Raw genomic sequence first — 20,132 nt, 5'->3', positions numbered from 1 at the left:
GTCACTGCTGCAGTCCAACATCGTCTCTTATTTAAATAAGCAGGAAGGCGATAAAATTACCAAGCCAAATCTCTCTGGACAGACACATTACAAACAATTTTTAAAATATGTCAGATGTGATCAAAACTTTGAGAAGCCCGACTCCATGGGGAGCGGGATCATTGTAACCTGGAACAGAAGCCTTCTTGCTGAACTGTCAGACGTGAATGGCGCTTTGAGACAGTGCTGAGAGCTGAGAGAGTACTCAGTGCTGTACCTTTCAACACAAAGAGACAGCTCTTATGTGGGGAAGTCTGTTATTGTATGGCTCAGGAAGCCAGGAGTGCCTCCCTGACCTTGAATTCATCTGGCTGAGCTGATTGCTTACACACAGTAATGAAAGCTGACACACACGGTTGCCATTCACCCGCTGACAACACGCGCATTGTACGGGTTGAGAGCTTACATCACTTTTACTTTTCTTTTTTTTTGTTCTGTTGGCTGTGCTCTGGTTAAAAGCCATAAATAACAGGACTGTTCCTGCGCAGGTAGTAAAATGTGGTGAATGTTTAATTTGTTTATCAAACAACACCGCGGTGAGCCATCATAGCGGAAAGATGTTTCTCCTCCGGGTGACTGTTAAATATCTCTTAGGAAGGAGGATTTCCAGCCACCAGAGAGAGGCCGTCTTGTTAGTAGCGTGGAATGCCATGGATGTTAAGTCGTGCGGTCCTGTTAGTCCAAAAAAGTGTGTGTATGTGTGCATGTACACATGTGTGTGTCCAAAGTCTGGTTGGGTAGGGAAGGGGTGGAGTCCTGGTGTTGCCGTAGCAACAGCCTCAGTTATGTAATATCATATGATGTGTTGTAAACAAAGCTTCCAGCAATGTGCACACCCCACCTTTTAGTAGTGCTGGGGAGGATACAAACCAGTGAGTTACATTTAAAACCACCCTGCTGTGCCCAAGGATCCTGCATGGACACAAATTAGTCTGAGAACAGGTGACATTACAGCCTTAAAATTGGCCTTTTACAACCATGCATGGCACCTTTAATTGGAAAATCCTGAAATGTAGATGGAATCGTTTGCACTCGGCTTCCTGACTCTGTAATGGTGCTCAAGTGGAAAACCGGTCCGGGGTGATATGCGCACAGCTTGTCTCCACAGGACAGCCTGGGCGCCAAAACCATTGTACTGTAGTTGTATAGGGTGTTTATGTGGAAATGGGAAGTGTACTGAGAAATGAAGAGGGGGGGGGGGAATGAAAGGACAGCAACCTATAAATACTTCAGCGACATAAATCTTTATCCAAATGCCTCTCTGTGTGCCAAGAGAAATAGGACACTCAGGCATTCCCTTATGAATACACTCTTTCTTTGGAAGGTCGCATTCAGTAAATATCTATTTTTTAAACGAAGAGAAACAAAGAAAAACATCTCAAGAAACCCCATGAACATGGGTTACAGAAGGACACACACAGCAGTGCCTTCCCTTTACATAAGAGCCTATTGTTCAGGAGGACAGTTGTGGGCAGCTGTGCTTTTATTTATTTTTTTCTAGCCACTCCAGGATATTAATAGCCCTGCCGCCATTCACTAACACTGATACAGGAGCAATTGAAGCAGTCTTATTCTTTTAATGTAAAGTGCAATCATCCTGCTAGCCTGTCAGAGGTTGATCTGACTTGGCAGAGTTTGGGAATGTCAGGGAACTCAAGCTACTTTGGGCTGCTCCCTCATTCACAAGGGGTCAGCACAGCAGTTGGCTCAGCATGTTTCATTTGGCAGGATTTTATGCTGCCAAATGAAACCCCACAGCGAATACGGGCAAAAATAAAAAAAACAAAAAAAACCTGTATTCAATAATTACATTCAGAGAGATGGAAATGAGACAGAAAGGGAGCCTGCTTGAGTCTTAGATCCTTCCTGAGTTGATTTGCATTATCTTTAAGGTATGTAGGGTCAAGTTTTCAAACTCTGTTTCCTTCTGACCTTCGATTTGGATAAGAAAGGACTATCTAGCCGGTAGTACAGAAGGGCAAGGAACTGACATTCAGAGTGAGTTTCTTGTTTACACCATGATTCAAAGATTTCTACAGCCAAATAGGGTTGTTAAAAAAAATCAATACTCAGTAATTTTTAGTATTGATTAGTGTCTATCAGACACTCATTTACAGCATTATCGATACCAACACTGCTGGCTATACTTCCTCCAGCAGAAGCACAACTTCCCTGGCCACACTACTCTCTAGCAGCTGAAAGTAACATTCACAACACTAAACAACACTTTATGAGAAATTTTGTAAAGTTCCTCTTTCAGCATCACTGAAGTATTTGTTTTCATTAAGGTGAGGCTGGCTGGCACACATGTTACTGTTAGCCATTTAACTGTTAGCAGATCTCCAATAACCACATTAGCCACCTGTTAAGTTGTCAGTAAGGTGGCGGCTAGTGATGTAGGAGTAAAACAGCCGGTAACAGCCCTGCCTTTTGGTACCATTATTAAATTAGGAAAGCATGTTTCTGCTAATTAAACATTTTTTGACAACCCAAGAGTCAAAATGTCAGTTTGGTATTTAGACATGTCAATTTAAAAATTACAAATTATTTCCAAATTCCAAGTTGTGTATCTTAAGAATTAGACTAAAAGCCATTACACACTGTGTGTCGTCGAAAAGCAACACAAAATTCAGAAATTTCCAGATCAGATCTTTCTGTCTAATGTAAACATAAACCAAATGCAACTAAAAAAAAACAAACCCCACTGTGATAGAAATGAAGTCAACATCAGACCACGATGAGCTCATCCTGATTTATTTAAACAGGAAAAGCAAGAAACTGAGAATCTGGGTCCAATTCACAGGAGAAGGCCATTACTCATAAGTAGGTGCAAATTTGGAGTTACTTAGTCAGGAAGTTAAAATATTGAGATAAGACTTAGTTAAACCCGGTTTGCTTTTTTAAACTGCGTATACAAGCTTCCATAATAGGTGTTATTTTACCATGATAACACAATTATTACCCTATTTGACTTGCAATGACAGTTACACAGCATTACCTGTTTATTTTCTTAAAATCGTAAAATATCTTAACATATTTGTCACATATATAAAGGTGAACAAAATACAGGATTGTGTTTATTATCTATAATAAACACAATCCTGTATTTTGTTCACCATATAAGGCAACATATGAAAACTGCTGTCATTGTTTGTGTTATTCTAGATTTTATAGAAGACTAGAACAATGCAGCCAATGTGTGGCATCACACATGGTATTGAGTATTTTCTTGGGTTATGCTATCAAGTTTGAAATGCTACTATAATGACAACCCTAGAGCCAAATATAATGTCACACAGCCCCCAGACGTCTTTTGGACATCTCTGTAGTTTAACTAACCCATGTGCGATCGGGTTAGATGGATAATTGATGCAGTTTTCACCTAAAGGAAGCATGTTTAACATAAAAAGAATCGGTCCCAACACAGAACCCTGTGGATGCCCATGATTAACTTTTGTTTAAGAGATGATTCTCTGCTAAACAATTGTATATAAATTGGAATCTATCAGCTAAATAAAAAGAATAGGAAACAAACAAAGCTGCCCATGTCATCATTTGCACATGCCTCAGTTTCTATCTGTCTAGAAAAGCTCAAACACAGATCTTGGCGTTTTCAAACAGGGTCAGCGGCGCTCACAAGCTTGCTTACAGTCCTGTAAAAACCCTTTTCCTCATGAGTGTAGGGCCTTTTTAAAGCGAATGAACCAAACAAGTCAATTCACACCTAATCAGATAGAACCTACGCTACAAGTAGATTTGCATGATGAATTTTAAGCTTTCGTGACAATACCTTGTAATTGTGAAACTGTGCCCCCTCAGAAAAACTGACTAAGAAACCCCGGGGGGGGGGACTTAGACAAACAGGCAATAAGAAGCAGTTTTTCACTATAGCCAGTGCAAACCTCTGTCGGCACGATCAACTGTCTTTACAAGCAGATTACATACACTTCAGTATACTTAATCCAGCAGTCACAATTCATTCAGGTTTTTATTTGTTTGATAGGTCTGCAACAGCGATTTCTGCCTTCACCCGTTGTAATACTATAAATCTAAACAACCTTCCAGGCTAATAACACATTTCTGCTGATCTTTAGAGACACACGTGGATCGGCTCTAGCTACAACCACAAAATTATTATTCTTTTTATTGGATCCCTGCTTGCATTGACTTTGGCTAACACGGATGCATCTGAGGGCTCAGTTCATAAACAGTTGTTCTACTCTTGGCGTTTGGTTAGCTCAAACCAAACAAGCTATCTTCTCGGGAAAAATGTGGTTATGTAAACACACACACACCATACCCTCCTCGCTATATTCATCTTGAGCTGAAAACCCCAAAACATTTCAGTTTTAATGAGAGTGTACAGACAGCAGTCTCATAGAGAAGAATGAGAATCCTTTGCAACAGCAGCCGCTGCCATTTTAGCTGTTAATTGACAAGCCTTGTTGTATTCAAGAGAGAGGAACCGAATCACCTTCACGACAGCCCTCGTTCATTCACAGAAGATGAACCACACAGAATCACTGCAGCAATTTTCAGATCTGACTGTGAAAAGACAACAATTTGTTCCTCTCCTTGCAGAAAAAAAAGTTCCACTATTCAAATGTGCCATTTTAAGTTGTTACAGTTGAAACAGGTGAGTCATAAAGCTGAACTGAGCCAGGAGTCCTACTCTGCAGACTGCAGGAAGCCTGTGATATGGTGGTGGGCGGCTGTCACAAAATAACTTATTAATGGGTAGATTTGCCTCACTGCAGCAAAGTTTCTTCGAGTGGTGGTGTGTTTCTCAGAGACTTTTTGCAGCATATGCAGCTACTGACATATTGAACAATGAGTTGAAGATGCATTTTATCTCATTGTCATCTTCTTTTTTTTAATACACTGTTGCAATAGGATGGAAATTATACCAGGAGGCTTCTTAGACATAAACTTGCTTTCCTAATGCACTTCAAACAACTGGTTACCGGGCGAAATTATTCATTTTATTTATGCATTTATCTGAGAGCTATTTTGGTGCATGGGGTAAAAAAATAAAAATAGCATGACCTTTTGCATTCAGTGATGTATCATTGCTGGGCTGGACCAACTCACACTCACCGTGACTGTGGAGCCAGGAATACAGACATGGGATAAAAATAACAACACCAGTGCACCCAGGCAACTGCTGCAGAGCGTTCTGCTGCGGATCACGTTAAAACACCCACAGCCTAAATAAATAATAATAAAATATATCATTAGAGTCGTTTTAACGGTTTGTGTTGCTCCACAGACCTCTGTGTGTGCCTGAGTGGGCTGTGAGAACATGTAGCATTATTGTTTCATGCTTATTAAAGGAAACTGAGCAAGAAGTAAAATTTCCCTCCATGCTTGCAGGTTTCTCGTCACCTAAATGGCTCGCAAAGATGAAGCTGCAGTGGAAAATGTGAGTTAAAAGCTGTGTGTAAAAGAGAGTGTGGAATCACAAAGGTCATGTAAGACATAGCACATTTGACACTGTAGAGAGAGATTTATACGTTTTGTATTATTTCTGTTAAACAAACACAAAGGCAGTAGTTTAACTTACCGTTCCTGTCAGGTTCGGTCTCATTAGGTCACATTAGCTGTTATTGTTCATTAACTGCATTTAGTGAGGAATTTAACTCAAAAATCAACAAAAAAATATTTATGGTAAGAATATTTTTTTCATCTTCTTTTTAATAATGCAGTTTATTGCCAATGTATATGAATTTGTTTAAAAAAGGAGAGCTATTACTTAAATCTCTTGGTTGCCTTCATTAGCTGGTGGACTGATTTCTATGCGACGGACATGGGTTGAATTTTATGCAAGGAATGTGACGCCTAGTGAACAATTCCAAGTGAGGTCCAACGAGCTCATGTTGAGGACGAGAAAATAAAAAACAATATGTATTTGGGTAGTTCTTCCCCCGTGATAAGTTTAGCATGCTAGGGTTAAACAAAAGTTCAGCTTTAGAAGGAAATGGGTGGCCAAAAACACAGGATGTTGATGTGATGATGGGGTGTGCGCATTGACAACAGGCTGGCAGAACTGGAAGATACAAACAGCCTTTATACAACAGGTGGGTGAGCAGGCGCTATCTCCTGTGGAAGCTGAGATGTTTAAAAATATGCAACAAAATGCTGGAGATTTTCTGTCAGGCAGGTGTGGAAAAGTTTTGAAATATTTTAATTTGTTATAGTTTTTTAAATTTAAATGTACACTTCCAGTACCGTGCAAAAGTCTGATTTCTTTGTGTTATATTAGGCAGTAGCTTCATTTTACAGCATGACAGTGAGCCCAAACACAGTGCCAGTAGAGTAAAAGCATACCTGGATAGAAAAACATACAACGAAACACTATCAGTCGTGGATTGGCCAGCCCGCATCTCACCAGTACTGAAGCACTGTGGAGTCATTTTGACAGAAAACAGAACAAAAGGCAGACAAGATTCAGAGAAGAGCTTTGAATTAGCTTCAAGAAGCCTGGAGCACTTTTCCTGAAGACTACTTAAAGAAATGACAAGGAAGCTTAACTAAGAGGTTCAGGCTGTGTTGGAGAGTGAAGGAGGTCATACCAAATATGGACTTTCAAGCTCATTAGGATTATACAAACTCTGTTTTTGCCTTTTATAGTGCATTTCCATTGATGTTTGTACATTAAATTAAATAGCTAAACCTAGTTCTCATTTTCCTGGTGAAAATACAGTACTGTACATATACTGCTTAAGCCCTGTTCACATATACATCGATAATTTGGTAAATATTATTTGGTGACCAAAAATTATTCTTCTTAAAACTCCTTCGAGGGTGAAGATTATTAGAAACTTGATTTTGTGCGCACCTTTTTTGATTTATTATTATTTTGTTGTAGTGTGTGTCAGTATTATTTGTGGGCTTCTAATTGACCAACACTTCTATACAGTGTTGCTTTGGCATGTTCTTTACTGTGCTCAACATCATTTTTGAGTGTTTAATGTAATTAGCAATTAAACAAAAAAGGCAGAAAATCTGTTTAAAAAAACACATGTATGCATTATTTAAGCTATATGGTGTAATGGTTAACATATTCGGCTAACTTGCAAAAATTCCCAATTTAAGACTGAGAGATATAAACTCTCCTGGTTTACTCCTAATGCTTGTCTTAAAGCCTGGACAAATGGGAGGACTGTGTCAGGAGGGGCTTCCTGTGTAAAATCAGATATGTGAATCCATCAGCTATGGTGACCCCTTGCTAATAAAGTACATTTGCTTTGTTGAATTGAATTTTTAACTCCTGTAACAAAGGAATTTCCGACTTTGATATAGCTAAGCCATCCAGCCTAAATATTATCTACTCAATTAGTGGTGAAACGCCTTCACGAAATGTAAAGAAGTCCAGTGCTTTCCAAGCTTCTTATTAGAGAGAACTACATTCTACATCAGCGAGGGTTTAATGGAGGGAGTGTTTAGTTTTCAGGATCAAATTCAACCTTGTTTTTCTTTAAGCTAATGTTAGCTAATGCTAGCCCACCTGTTAGCTTTCCTGCTGACGAACTGCCGGCTAGCTCAAATTTCTAAATACAGTTTTGAGTGGATAATGTTGGGTAATTAATCCAAAAGAATTGCTTTATGAACTATAATCTGAAACTTTAGTGTCTGAACTGAATATATATCGTGTCTGTAGTACGCATGTTATCGAGACTTTCTAGAGGGAACGCATCAATCCAAAAAAGAAAAGCGGTGTCACAAATTGTGATACGTAGACATTACCGCATTAAATGGTTTGTTATGCTTGAAAACCCACAAGCAATCACATAAAAACAGCAAACAATCAATTAAACCCTGAATATTGAACAGATGAAAACCTCCCAGCAGAGATGAATTGTTTATCAAACTTTTCCCTGTCAGCTCAGGAGAACTGTGGTGCTTTTTAGGTTACTGTGGAGGAAATCATAAGTCACATATAACAAGGGCCAGTAAAACTCTTACTGGCCCCTTCGATGCTACAGCTACAGACTTAGAGTACATATCTGGAGAGACATGTTCATATTTCAAACAGACATATGAACACTAACTGAAGGAAGGACACACCTGAAACCACTGATTCAAATCACATTTAACATTTTACTCACTCAAGTGCAGCAGCAGCATGCTTCCTGTTTTTACACAATGTTGTTTTAATTTTTGTACAGCAATGTCATTGTATTTGTGCTGCAGAAAAGGGGCCTTTAATGAAACCCTTTAATAGTTTTATAATAACAATATGAAATCAAAATCAGTCCTAAAAATAGATTTCTGCCCTGGAGTATTAGTATAGGACTATTTTCTTTATTATTTGTATTCGTCAGGAGATCAAGCACAAGAACTAACACTGAATACAAAATACAGATACATAAATATGTAAATATATAATATTTTTAGATGTTTTACATTATCGACACAAATAATTGAGACCCATCTGCAAAACAAATAAGAAAAATACTAAAAAATTTTTAAAAAATATATATATTTTTTAAATTTAAAATTTTAAGCATCTGTAACTGATAAAAAATTGTACAGAGCATGCAATAACAAATAAAGCTTGCAGAAAACGAGTCACTATATATTTAAATTATACGTAGGAAAAGATTTTTCCAGATTTTCTATCTTTTTGAGGCTTGTGGAAAATATTTAATCAATTTTTTTTATGGTTTAAATTACATAACAGGCTGAAACCCGATCTCCCACAGTTTCAAATCTGATTTAGGTTTCAGATGGAGATTCCCAGTCTAGGAATTAAACCCATATGAGGTAACAAAATCACTTGGTTTGTAACTGGGAACCCAAAGGCACCTGAATATCCACACTTTCACTGGTGTTTGTGGCTTTATATGTTAGTGGAGGAAGAAATCCCATAAAATAGGCCTTCTCGGTGAGTCATTTTGAACTGTATGCATTTCAGAGGCTGTTCGGCACCCGTGCAGACCACGGTTTATCCCTCTCCTTTGTTTACCGCCACGGACAGCGGTCCTGGTGCACGAAGTCCTCCCACCCCCCTGTTCACGTCCGTGCAGCTGGATCCGTGCACGGGGAAGCCCGGCCGGTAGTGGCGGAGGGGCACAACGTGACCTGACAACAAGGAACCTCCGGGAAAACCGTCAGTCCTGAGCTATGTGCAGAGGAGAGGCTGAGTGGGGGTCCGGCAGGGGGGTTGCAACAAGCGACGCGGAATGCGGCGCCTCACCTGCAGACGTGGAGGGAGCGAGCACAGGGAGGAAGAGGAGGAGGTGCGGCTCACTGAAGGGGCATCGACGAGGAGGCGTCGGGGCCTGCGCTAACGTGGCGGCCGTCGGGAGCCCCCCGCTGGCCTGGGAGGACACCCCTCGTAGCTGGGAGGCGGAGACGGGACCCCCGCTGACGTCAGTAGGCCTGTCTGTTTCCTGCAATAGAAAGTGAGAGAGAAGGTGAAGGGAGAAAAAACAGCGGATCCCCTTCTTACTCTAAAAGGTGTGCTGCGGCCCTGACACGAGCCAAACCCGCACCTGTGAGTATCACCGCGTCCCGCGCGCTCTCTTTGCTCCCCCGCGCGCGTTTGCGGCTGCTAAAGGTCGAGCTCGGCTGCTGCAGCCGGAGACAGTCCGATATGCTTTTATAGCTGTGTGTGTGTGTTGCCCGGTTTTAGCCCGTCGCTAACTTTGAGTGGGGGGAGAAGGAGGGGGAGGAGGAGCAGGAGGAAGGGGGGTCTGTTACTGAGAGAGGAGAGGTGTGAGTCTGTTTGTGCATTTATTTTATTATTTGTTTTTTGCGCAGTGTTGTTTTTGGACCCTGCAGCACAGAAAAAAAGAAAAAAAAAACTTGCGCTTGCCGGGGTCGCCTCTCTGCGCAGTGCCCGCTGTTGCACTTGGAGGTAAGCCAAGCAGCTACACCTGCTGCTCCTCAGTGTGTTTGTGTGTCCGCTGTTGCCGTGACAAACGTGTGTATTTGTGTGTGTGGCTGAACTGGAATCTGACTGCATTTTGTTGGATAAAGGGAAGCGTCCCATTCGAGCGCTGTTGCAGCGACAAGCGAGGGGTTTTCCCTGGCTCCGCCCTCCCTCACAGGGCGTTCACGTGTTGCAACAGGCACAAAATACGCTATTCCCACGCATTGTTTTTGCTGACTTCATTGCGCACAGTTAAATGCCAGTAATGCCCTTTTTTCTTTTTAGCTCTGCTTCTAATGACTGCACTGCATGAACCCGGAGCACACATGCTCCTGCAGCCCGCTCTGCATCTAATGCTTAATATTTCTCAGTCTTGTGATTAACGCACTCAGAGCCAGTGGGGGCTGCTTTTGCATTTCGCCCCTCAGGTGTGAAATCATCACTCTTTGGTCACCTGAACGGGACGCAGCATTGTATGTTGTTCTCCCTCGCTCTCGTTCTCTCTCTCTCGTGTTAGTATCGGGGTGTTTCCTCGCATATCTGTGCGCGCACAAACACACAGGCAAGCAGTCAGGCTGGCTGGCAGACGGACTGACAGACAGACGAAACGTCTCTCTCCTCCTGCTCCCCTAGCTCGTCCGCGCCGTCGACCCCTGCGCTCAAACACCACCCGGCGAGGAGCCCCTCTTCATGCGTCTACTGAAGCCGAGCTTGCATGTGTTTTTGTGCGACCTGCTGCAGCGAGTGTGAGTACCGTGAGATGATGTCATTGCTCTAGCGCCACATGTACCAACTGTATGGAGACAAAATATCACCATCATCATCATCATCCAGTTGTAGTAAGTGTTATGTAACATTGGTGAGGAAGAGAGGAGGGGGGAAGAAACAAAAGACTTGATTCCTGAAGCACTGCTGCTCACTGCAACGTGCACGTCTCCTGCAGGGGTAAGGGGGGTGTTTTGGGGTGGAGATGATGCAAGGGCAAAGGAAGGCTAATGGTGCCATTAAATGAGAGGTTTTATTCATGATTTTTAGTGATTTCCTGTCTGCGCAGAGGGGGAGCGTTTGCTCTGCGGCTGCTTGTGCATGTCAGGTAGCACTGTGGGTTTGACATCTGGGTAACATTTAACTTGAACACCAACCTTTTTCTGTCAGCTGGAATTTGCATTGCAGCCATAATAAGCTTCTAATCTTCCATTTAGGGAAAGGTCATCGATTGATATCAGTGCGAAAACAATCGATGGAGGATGCAGACCTGCAAGACTGAACTTTGACAGAAAGATCTCTGACACTTCTTTGCCTGACGCTCAGAGGGGGGGGGGGGGTTGTATAGTTTGCATGATTTGAGATCCACGCTGACGTTCGTTAAAGTGATGAGCAGTAACTCTATCATTTCTGTGTCAGCCTCGAGATCAGAGCGGCAGATAGCAGCCGCTGCAGGGTTATGTTGATATCGACAGAATGTCTTCACACCTCCTCCCCTCTGACGGCAGAGAGCAGGCCGAGCCTCACCGCGCAGCGCTGCACGTAGTTTCAAGGCGGCCCTGAAATGGGGGAAAAACTCCGACCCGGGCACCTGTTTGAGGAGCACGCTCAATCAGCCGCTCTGTCCTGGACTCCCAGACAGCTGCCAAGTGGGAGCAGGAGAGGCTGCACAGTGCCTCATTGATCTGTGGAGCTCATGTTTGGCCTCTGCAGACTTGATGTATTCACAGTATATGTGTGTGTTTGTTTATTCCCCTCTAGATGTGCCAAGACTGCTCAGGAGTCGACTCACCTCAAGGTTAACAGCCACTCCCCCCCCCACCCCTCAAGATGCACCTGTGAACTGAGGCGGAAAGATGCCGCGCACCAAGCAGAACAACCCCAAGAATTTAAAAGGTGAGTTAGCGACCGTCCTGCTTCGAGGTTTCCTGAGATACTTTCGGCTATAAGACGCGTTGGTTTGGATGGAATTTTTAAGGGGACGTGCTCTGTTGACTCGCCACCTGGTTGTATTTCTTCCTTCAAGATGTGTGATTCGATTGAAAATAGCGTCTTTATTTCCTGAAATGTCAGGCGTAGAAGAAGAAGAAGATGAAGAGAGGAGCAAGGCATGAGCTGAATAAGAGGAAGTACAGCCTTGCTGGTTGTTGCTGTGATAACATTATTTATGCTTATCTGAGAACTGAGTGTAGTGTTGGAATAGCTCTCCAGTGTTTGGGTTAAGTTGTGCTGTTTCTCCTTGAACTCCTCCAGGATTTTTTTTTTTTTTTCATGAGATGGTGAAGTAGTTTTGGTTCCTCCATTTGCTGTTATCGTCTTCATGCTGCGTACAGACGTCAGTGCGCTTTGTTGCTGTTTTTCGGGCTAATGCGGTCGCCTTGTGAGAGTATAATTTACAGTCTTTGTGCTCATTTGCAGCCTAAAATTTGAGATTTTCTGCAAAGTTGGCCTGCTGACAGCTCGTGTACCGGAAAAGTAACCCTGATGCTGGTTTTGTGCTCTGTGTTTCTAGACAAACAAAATAACCTGTGTAATTTACCAGTGCACAAGTGGTACATATACCTGCACTCACAGCGTGCACAGGTCAGCAGTTTGCCTTTACACCGATCTCCTGATTTTCTTAGTAATGTTGCTCTGCAACCATCAGTGCAGCTGAACAATTGCGTTGCTTTGATCTCAACATTGCAACTTGGCATTGGACGCGAGGGGACGTTAAACCCTCTAGAGCTCTTCTGAAGACGAGGCTTTGGTGGATAAAAGGCTCAAAAGCAGAACTTCCTCCCGCGTGAGACTGGGCATTGTGTCCCGTGTGAAACCAAAAGCAAATATTAAATAATAAATAATGCCGTCAGTAAAATTCATCTTTAATTTTAATTTTGTGCATTTTTGTAAATCACATTAAAAGTAAAAAAGAAAAGGGACTAATCTAACAATAAATATAATAGAATTTTAAAATATTGTATGGTTATCTTTATGTTCCAGTGACATGATGATTGTGTTTCTGACTATCCCGGTTACCCTTCATATTACGGATCGAGTTTAAGGTAGATGATACACGACTTTTCAGTAGTGGCTGCTTTATTGGAGTGCCCTCCCTCTGGTCACTGCAGCGAGACAAACAGAGAGGCTTATTTTATCGCCGGTCGGTTATCGGTTCACCTGAGACATCCTGGTGCTCCCCGCCACCAAACGCTTCGTGTAAAACTTGTATCCCCATTTTCATTTTTTTTATTTTAAGTTGTGATGTGATGCATTTTTGCTTTCACATCTTTGTGTCCCGAGTTCATTAATGTAAACAGAGAATTGTGGCTTTTGTTTGCCTTTCAAAGCGCAGTATTAACATAAAGCAAGCAGTGTTTTGCTTTTAATCTCCCTCAGTGGCACTCATGTCCTCCAGGGCCTGCCACCTCACACAACGGTGTGTTACAGGCGGTTTTTGGCGCTTGTGAATGTGCAGATATTTACTTGAATACATACATTTAACAAAGTTGAAGATTAAAGGCCTGATGGAGGCATGCTTAAGTCAAAGCATCCTCCCGCGGAGCACCAATTGGCTTGAAGGATTCCTTGTTATGTCGAGAATTGACAGATTTGTGTGTCAACAGACGTTTGCAGTTCACAGATCGACAAATGTGCAGCGTTACATGCTGGGTGTGAAAATGTGCATCACTGCCATTCCCCAGCAGTCAATCCTCACAGATTTGTCCACGAGCAGCCAGCCAGAGTCCCTCTGTTTATCTTATAAACACTTCCTCTGTGTGTGTGTGTGTTTTGTCTTTTTGCTCCTCGTGAAGCCTCTTTGGACAAACCACATAAATAATTGAGCTTTACAACAGTTCATTACTTTGCCCGACAGAGGACGATAGAAATGGCGGTCGAACGATGCTCGAGTCTGTTTAAATGGTGTTGGTGCAGACGGCGGTGCTGCAGCTGCTGCAGTGTTTGTGGAATTTGAATTTCAGAGTTTCAGAGGATGATTAGCAGAAATTTGATGAGCGCAGCTGATCGTTGTTTCAGGGGTGTGTTTAGAAGATCTTGAACGGCCAGAATTGTTTTTTTTATTTTTATTTTAAGGAGTAAAAATGTGCAAAGAATGAAATTCTTGTCTTCATAGTTGTGTTTTGGCTTCTTGAAGTTGTCCTTGAAGCAGAAAGTGACCTGAACCTGATGTTTTTTGCACACGTATGACTCAGATCTGTTCTATCATGACTATTTGAACACCACAAACCACACCGAATCTGATATTTTTCACTTCTGATTAGGGTCGCTTTCATATGTGCTTCTTATATTAGTTGTATACAGAACACGTGACCTTTCCATCGCTCACCTGAGTGTTTTGCCACGAGTCTTGTGGCGGAGATGCTGACATGTGTAGGTAAAAGTGACCTTTCACTTCATGAAATTTTGGTTTCAGTAAAGCCATTTGTGTCAGAGTGAAACCGCTCCCGGCTCCAGCTCCTCATCCACACGCAGCTCTATATGGGAGAAGCTCGTAAGTTTAAGTTGACTCTGTTTATCCTCTTTAATCTGAATCAGCTTACAAATGAAACCGTGAACGCTAGTTTTGCCTGTAATGCTCTATTATTGTGTCAGCTCAGGAATGTTTTTAAAAACAAAGGAGAGAAAACCAGACCGGAGCAGCAGTGTGAGGATAGCCTGCACATTTATTCTGTTTGTCTGGGTGATGTCTCCCTCAAGCCATTTTCTGTGTTTGAACTTTTTTTTTCTTGCCTTGTTAAAGTTGATTTGTGGTTCTTTGTGTGAAAGATGAACTGATTGTGGAAATCTGAGCCGATACAGGTGCTTTTAAAGAAGCTGGCTCACAGCTGATGCTGATATTGATGTTTTTAATTGATTTGTGTCTGTGTGTTTTATCAGCTCTTCATTTTTCAGCATTTATCCAGTACAAATGCTGATGTTGGTTTTATCATTACTGCCCAGCTTTGTGGGCATATTTTTTATATTTTCTTTTAGGTTTTCTGATCATCTTGACTCTTTGTGGGTTTGTTTGATGTATTCAGCCCACTTTAGTTGATTCCCAAAGTTCAATTTGCTTTTTTTTTTTTTTTGTGTACAGCAAATGTATGAAATGTGAAGTTGTGTTGGCTGTGATATTACAGAGATAACATTTGGCAGTGGTGCAGCTTTTCATTGTTTGCTAGTAACCTAGGAGGAGTTTCCACAGATTTGGATTGTCCTTATAGCAGATAGTTGTTGGTGTTTTTGTGTATGTGTTGTAAGAAACACAAGTTTTCCTCTGCAAATATTTCAGTCTGAGCCCCAACTGCACAGTCTTGGGCTGCAGGTGGAGACAGGAGTCCCTGTTCTGCTCTGCAGCTTTGGTTAGCTCGGCGTAGCAGCGCTCTGAACCAGCCTCTCCACCTGCTGTAGGTTGTGGTCAGAGAGGCCTTCAAGCTCATAAGTTAATCACATACGGTGCTGGTCTGAGCCTGCCTAGGTGAAGTCTATGTGTAATTTCTGAATGAAAACTATAGCCCGAGACATTGTTTTATGGCAGTCTGCTCTAATAAACTGTACATTAGAAAAGGCTAAAAGGTTTTTACTTAAATGGAAATGTTAGTTGTTCGGTGGGTTTCTGTGGCTGCTCGGCTTATTGTTGTTCAGTAGGAGGAGAATTAACTGTTTTGACATTTTAATGTGGACGCAAGTGTAGAGACAACTGCACTGTGGGAGGATTTTTACATAAAAGTGTGTTCAAAATTTACGATTTGGCTCTTTATTTTTGGTCAGATGTTCTGTTGTGGTGGTAAAATCAAACCTTACAGTTTAAATGCAACTCTTTACTCAGTTTAAAGTAAAGGTCTCTCTGTGTTTCTCATCTTTTAAATGCAGTACAGTGTCAGCTAAGTGCTGACTTATTTCCATCCTCCATTCTTGTGACATTTCTGAACATCTTGTGGGGAGTACCCACTTCACTTCCTCATCGCTCGATGACTTGTTGGCGTCTCCTCGTGCCTTTTGACCCAGTTCATCACCTCTCCTCAGGGCTCTGCTCTCAAGGGGTTTTCTTTATCAGACAGGAAGTGCTAATTGCATGGCGTGCAATCACATGCTTAAACACTGCTGTGGAGAATTTATTTTTCTGGAGACTCAAAGAAGCCTCTTCAGACTGCCCTGAAGCTGTCACATGATGATGCTCAACGCCTGCCAGAATTTCCTTTGCATATTAACACTGCAGTAATTCATCAAGCAAGGAGGTGCTGTTTAATTCTTTTCTCAGGTCCTCTCTGCCTTACAGGCTTGCCTGGGATATAAAAAGAAGCACAGTAAAAAATTTTCCCTCCAGTCAACTAAAATCTGACTTGACAAACATTATACTGTTAGGAAACGAAGAACAAATGTTTTCAGAGTCTTGGTTACATTATTTCTGTTTTCTTAAAGTTAGTTTTTATTGTTTTAAGCCATATTTTACAGAAGTGTGAGCCCCGTGGTGAAGCTTTTAGTGGAAAAAGAAAAGCGAAGATGAGTTTTAAGCTTCATTAATTTATATACTTCAGAGAGGAGGAGTTTTTTGTTTTTGTTTTTTTAAGGCTAAGGCTCAGGTGGTACAACGTGCTTGCGACTAACCTCAGTTTAATGGTGGTTTTGTCCCCGCCTCTTCCACATGTCAAAACGTCCTTGTGCAAAACCCCAAACTGACTCCCAGGTCTGCTCTGTGTGTGAGAATAACTGAGAAATGTAAACTACTTTAAGCACCACGGAGGTAGAAGTGTTCTAAAAGTGGAAACCATTAATCATATCTGTTGCATTCATTTGCGTGTTATCTTAAGGTTAAAATCTAAAAAGACCAAAGCATGAGGATTTATTTGAAAAAGAAACAAGCACACCTGAGAACAGCATTCCTCCTCCAAGGCTGAAAATGTGCCCCCAGCTGTGCATGAATCCAGATTAGTTTGTGCCAATTTGTTGAAGTTATGATGGCAAATGTCCAATATAGCCTTTTCTCACAGTGGAGATGAGTCCACATCAAGATCCTGGTAGACTGGCCCAACTTAAAAGTGATTAACTTCAATCTCTGGTTAAATCCATCCATAACTTTTTGAGTAATCCAGCCAAGCAAGCAACCCACCCACACACACAACCTTCTTGGCGGAGGTAGTTATAGCCATGTATCAGTGATGTTTTTCTGTGAGTGAGACTTACCCGCCAGTCGAAAAAAGATGATGTTTTTTCATTTTAAATTGTCTGTCAACTCATCTTTTCAACCCACAAATGTCCAAATCTTCAAAGTCGCAGTTCCTCTAGTGGCCACTTGAGGCTTGCTACAAAAATGAGCTTTTTCCCACTGACTTCTGTTTTAAAATGTCAAATTTGTTTAGAGCAAACGTACAAAAAACAACCTGGTATTAACACGTAACGCCCTCTTAGAGTTTTTCATGCCCTCAACTCTCTGCTTATTGGAGTCACAGAGCTGGACTTTTTGACTGTGTTTGTGCCTTTTGTAGTGCTTTCAGTGAAAATATCTGACTAATAATACGGCTCGCTGTGTGGTACAGACATCCAAGAAGTCCGTGCTTTAGCGTTTGGCGATTGAAAGTTAAATATTTTATTGGTTTGTTACTTGGCGTGAATCAGCAGGTATCTATGTCTGTGCCGTGCCCATGCATAGATGTTCAAGCTAGCGAGCAATAACTCAGAGACAGTATGGGTGCAACTACCATGATGTCATCCGCTGGTTTCTGAATTTCTGTTATGACCCCTTTGAGTTGAAGGTTTCTGCTGTGACCATCTTGATTATAAGAAACGGGACGTGACAATGAGGGGTGGGTCTGGGTTGGAAACTGCTTGCTCTTTGGCTGACAACTTGTGACTGACAAGTCGTCAGCCAATGAGCGAGTGGAAAATTTAACGGCTAATGCTCCTTAAAAAATAAAACTGAATAAAATGGGTTATTCAGTATGACCCCAAATCAGTGACTAAGCCTGCAAACTCAGCAGCAAAGTGTTTCCAGAGTTCAAGAAAGAGACATTTTATTTTTTTCAGAGGCCTTTTATAGGACCTGAAGTCTTTTTGCAACCACAGCTATTGCTGGTGCCTTTCAGACAGAATGCAGGTTTAAGGGATTTCCACATTGGCTTAATTTTTCCGAGCAGGAAGCAACAACCATCTAACTTAGTGGTCTACCCTCTTGTGTGACATGACCACATGACCGCTCAAAAAAACCCCAGCATGCTAACTTTCGGTCCAGACACCAATGAGTGATGCCACAGTGGCTACGTCCTACTTTTATATGCAGTCTCTGGCTACCACAATCTATTTTAAACTTTAAACGACATAAAATGTCAGTTAATCATGATTTCTATTGGCTCATTGTTACTAGGATTTTTTTTGTTGTTGCTGTTGCCAGGAGTTCAACTCTGGTGTCAGACTGGACTTTCAGCATTAAACTGGATAAAGAATAACAACCAACTGATGTTCAAAGCAGGATCACTGATGCTTAATTTCTATAAAAGAAAGAAAGAGAAAAATCTTTCAACACTATAAGGAGAGGGTGTTCAGTTTAAGATGAATAAATACTTCCAGAAGCACTTGGAGGACCTGGAGTGACTGATAAACTGGTCTCTTGGTGTTTAACTGTGGGACTGAATAAGAAACGCGCAGATCCAAACAAACGGCCGAGAGGAAGGAACTGTGAGTTTGTTTTGTTTCTGTTGAATCTGTGGGCTGCTCTGGGAGAGCGTTCGCTGGCTGTATTTTTGTCTCAGTCATAACAAACCATCGCACACAGAGCATTTTTCCTCCTGTGAGACACAAAGAAGGAAAACCCTGGTCCCAGGTGAGCAGTGAATCATTTACCCTCATGGGAAGGCTTTAAGATTGATTAAAGAAGCTGAACTTCCAAACTAAATTAACTTTTTAATTTTCTTTACTGCCAGGGTTGCATCAGGCTCCCTTCAGTATATAGATCATGTGTTTGTGTGCACAGTCAGGAATGATCTCGTGACGCAGGTTGTGGGTAACAGTGCAGGAAGTTAGGAACTCCTGTCCTCCCTCCTCTGAGTCTTTGTTTACTTTTGTCAAACAGCTGCTCTCTTAGCTCTGCTGCAGTGGTTTCCCCTTCAGAGGAACACACACGCGCACACACAGAAATGCAAGCAGCAATACAAATAACAGTTGGTGTGCTTAGTTTTGTTAACGTAAACAGTACAAGTGCATCAACCTCAATTTATCCACTGTGAATTTATCCTCAACGATTAAAAGTGACTTGCATACTGGATTCATGCCCTAAAGCTAACAAACTAAATGGAAGTAATGCCCGTGCACTTCTGCTGGGAGCTTTACTCACTTTTTTGTATCATGTGCACAATTTTCACATTCAAATTGGTCTGTGGTTCGCAGCTTAAATAGATGTTTTCAAACTGTGATACTTTCTGTTACATATCAGCTGTCACAGTGGGAATACTCATATTAAACATGGCCAAAACTTCAGCTAATCAAGTCATGTATAAGTAATCACTGTTAGTCATTAGCTCAGGCTTTAAATGACGCTAAAGACTCAAGTTTTCTTCTCTCTTGACTCCGTGTGATGTAGGTGAAAGCAGATGTCCCCAGTATGGTTAACTTGGGCAGCTCTGGGTGTGAGCACAGAAGCCCCATGTTTAGGCTTTTTTTTCTGTGGGGCAGCTAATCAGGAGACAGATCTAAAGAGAGAGCAGATAAAGCAGCTTGTTTCAGACAAATATTACCTCAGAGGCTCCAGCAAGGCCTGATGTAAGAAAAATAAGGATTACTTTGAACTTTGAGTCATGCAAAGCTAGTCCAAACGAGAAATGAGCATGTATCATCTTTAAGCTTGTGTTTACAGTTGAGCGATGGCTGGTGAGGAGAAATATTAAAATTCAGAATATCCTTTGAGCCAAAAGAGTTCACACGTCTATAATAAAGCATGTAATACTAAAATGTTTAACATCAACCTACACTGACTGGCCTATCAGAGCTTATAGGATTGAATAGGACAAGCTTGGTAGCATCCAGTGTAAGGTTTCTGGTGCTTCAGACAAAAACAAATAAAAACAACAAAAATGTCGTAACTGTAAGATACAGCTCGTCTCGCACTACGTTGAGGCGTCGGCTGCTTCACCCTTGGTGGTCTGTTTTGTTTTGTTTTTTTCCTTTTCCAGACCTGGTGAAGAATCACAGCCACAAATGTCCTTTTGATCCTCTACATTAGCAAGGAGGGAGGTTGACAACCTCAACAGCGTCACAGCGA

At 41.8% G+C, this 20,132-nt stretch overlaps 1 protein-coding gene across 3 annotated transcripts in view; it reads left to right on the top strand.

Annotated features, from left to right (window-relative positions):
- Positions 1-9,424: 9,424 nt before the first annotated feature.
- The window catches only part of hivep1 (HIVEP zinc finger 1), a 65,700-nt gene continuing 54,992 nt past the window's right edge, over positions 9,425-20,132 (top strand). The window contains exons 1-3 of one of the 3 annotated variants that reach the window (XM_085261741.1): positions 9,442-9,538; positions 9,805-9,901; positions 11,663-11,797. In XM_085261741.1, the coding sequence (XP_085117867.1) occupies positions 11,758-11,797 (40 nt within the window). In that variant the 5' untranslated portion in view covers positions 9,442-9,538; positions 9,805-9,901; positions 11,663-11,757. Of the gene's footprint in view, positions 9,539-9,804; positions 9,902-10,263; positions 10,663-11,662; positions 11,798-20,132 lie in introns of those variants that run through there. The other 2 variants (XM_085261740.1, XM_085261739.1) reach the window with 2 other exon arrangements.

This window comes from Mchenga conophoros, linkage group LG22 (genome assembly GCF_057382185.1).
Source record: "Mchenga conophoros isolate Kocher_MC1m ecotype Shallow Benthic linkage group LG22, M_conophoros_male_GT1.1, whole genome shotgun sequence".
In the NCBI taxonomy this organism is placed as follows: domain Eukaryota; kingdom Metazoa; phylum Chordata; class Actinopteri; order Cichliformes; family Cichlidae; genus Mchenga; species Mchenga conophoros.
The sequence above is the reverse complement of the archived record's forward strand: the minus strand, read 5'-3'. Positions and strand labels throughout refer to the sequence as shown.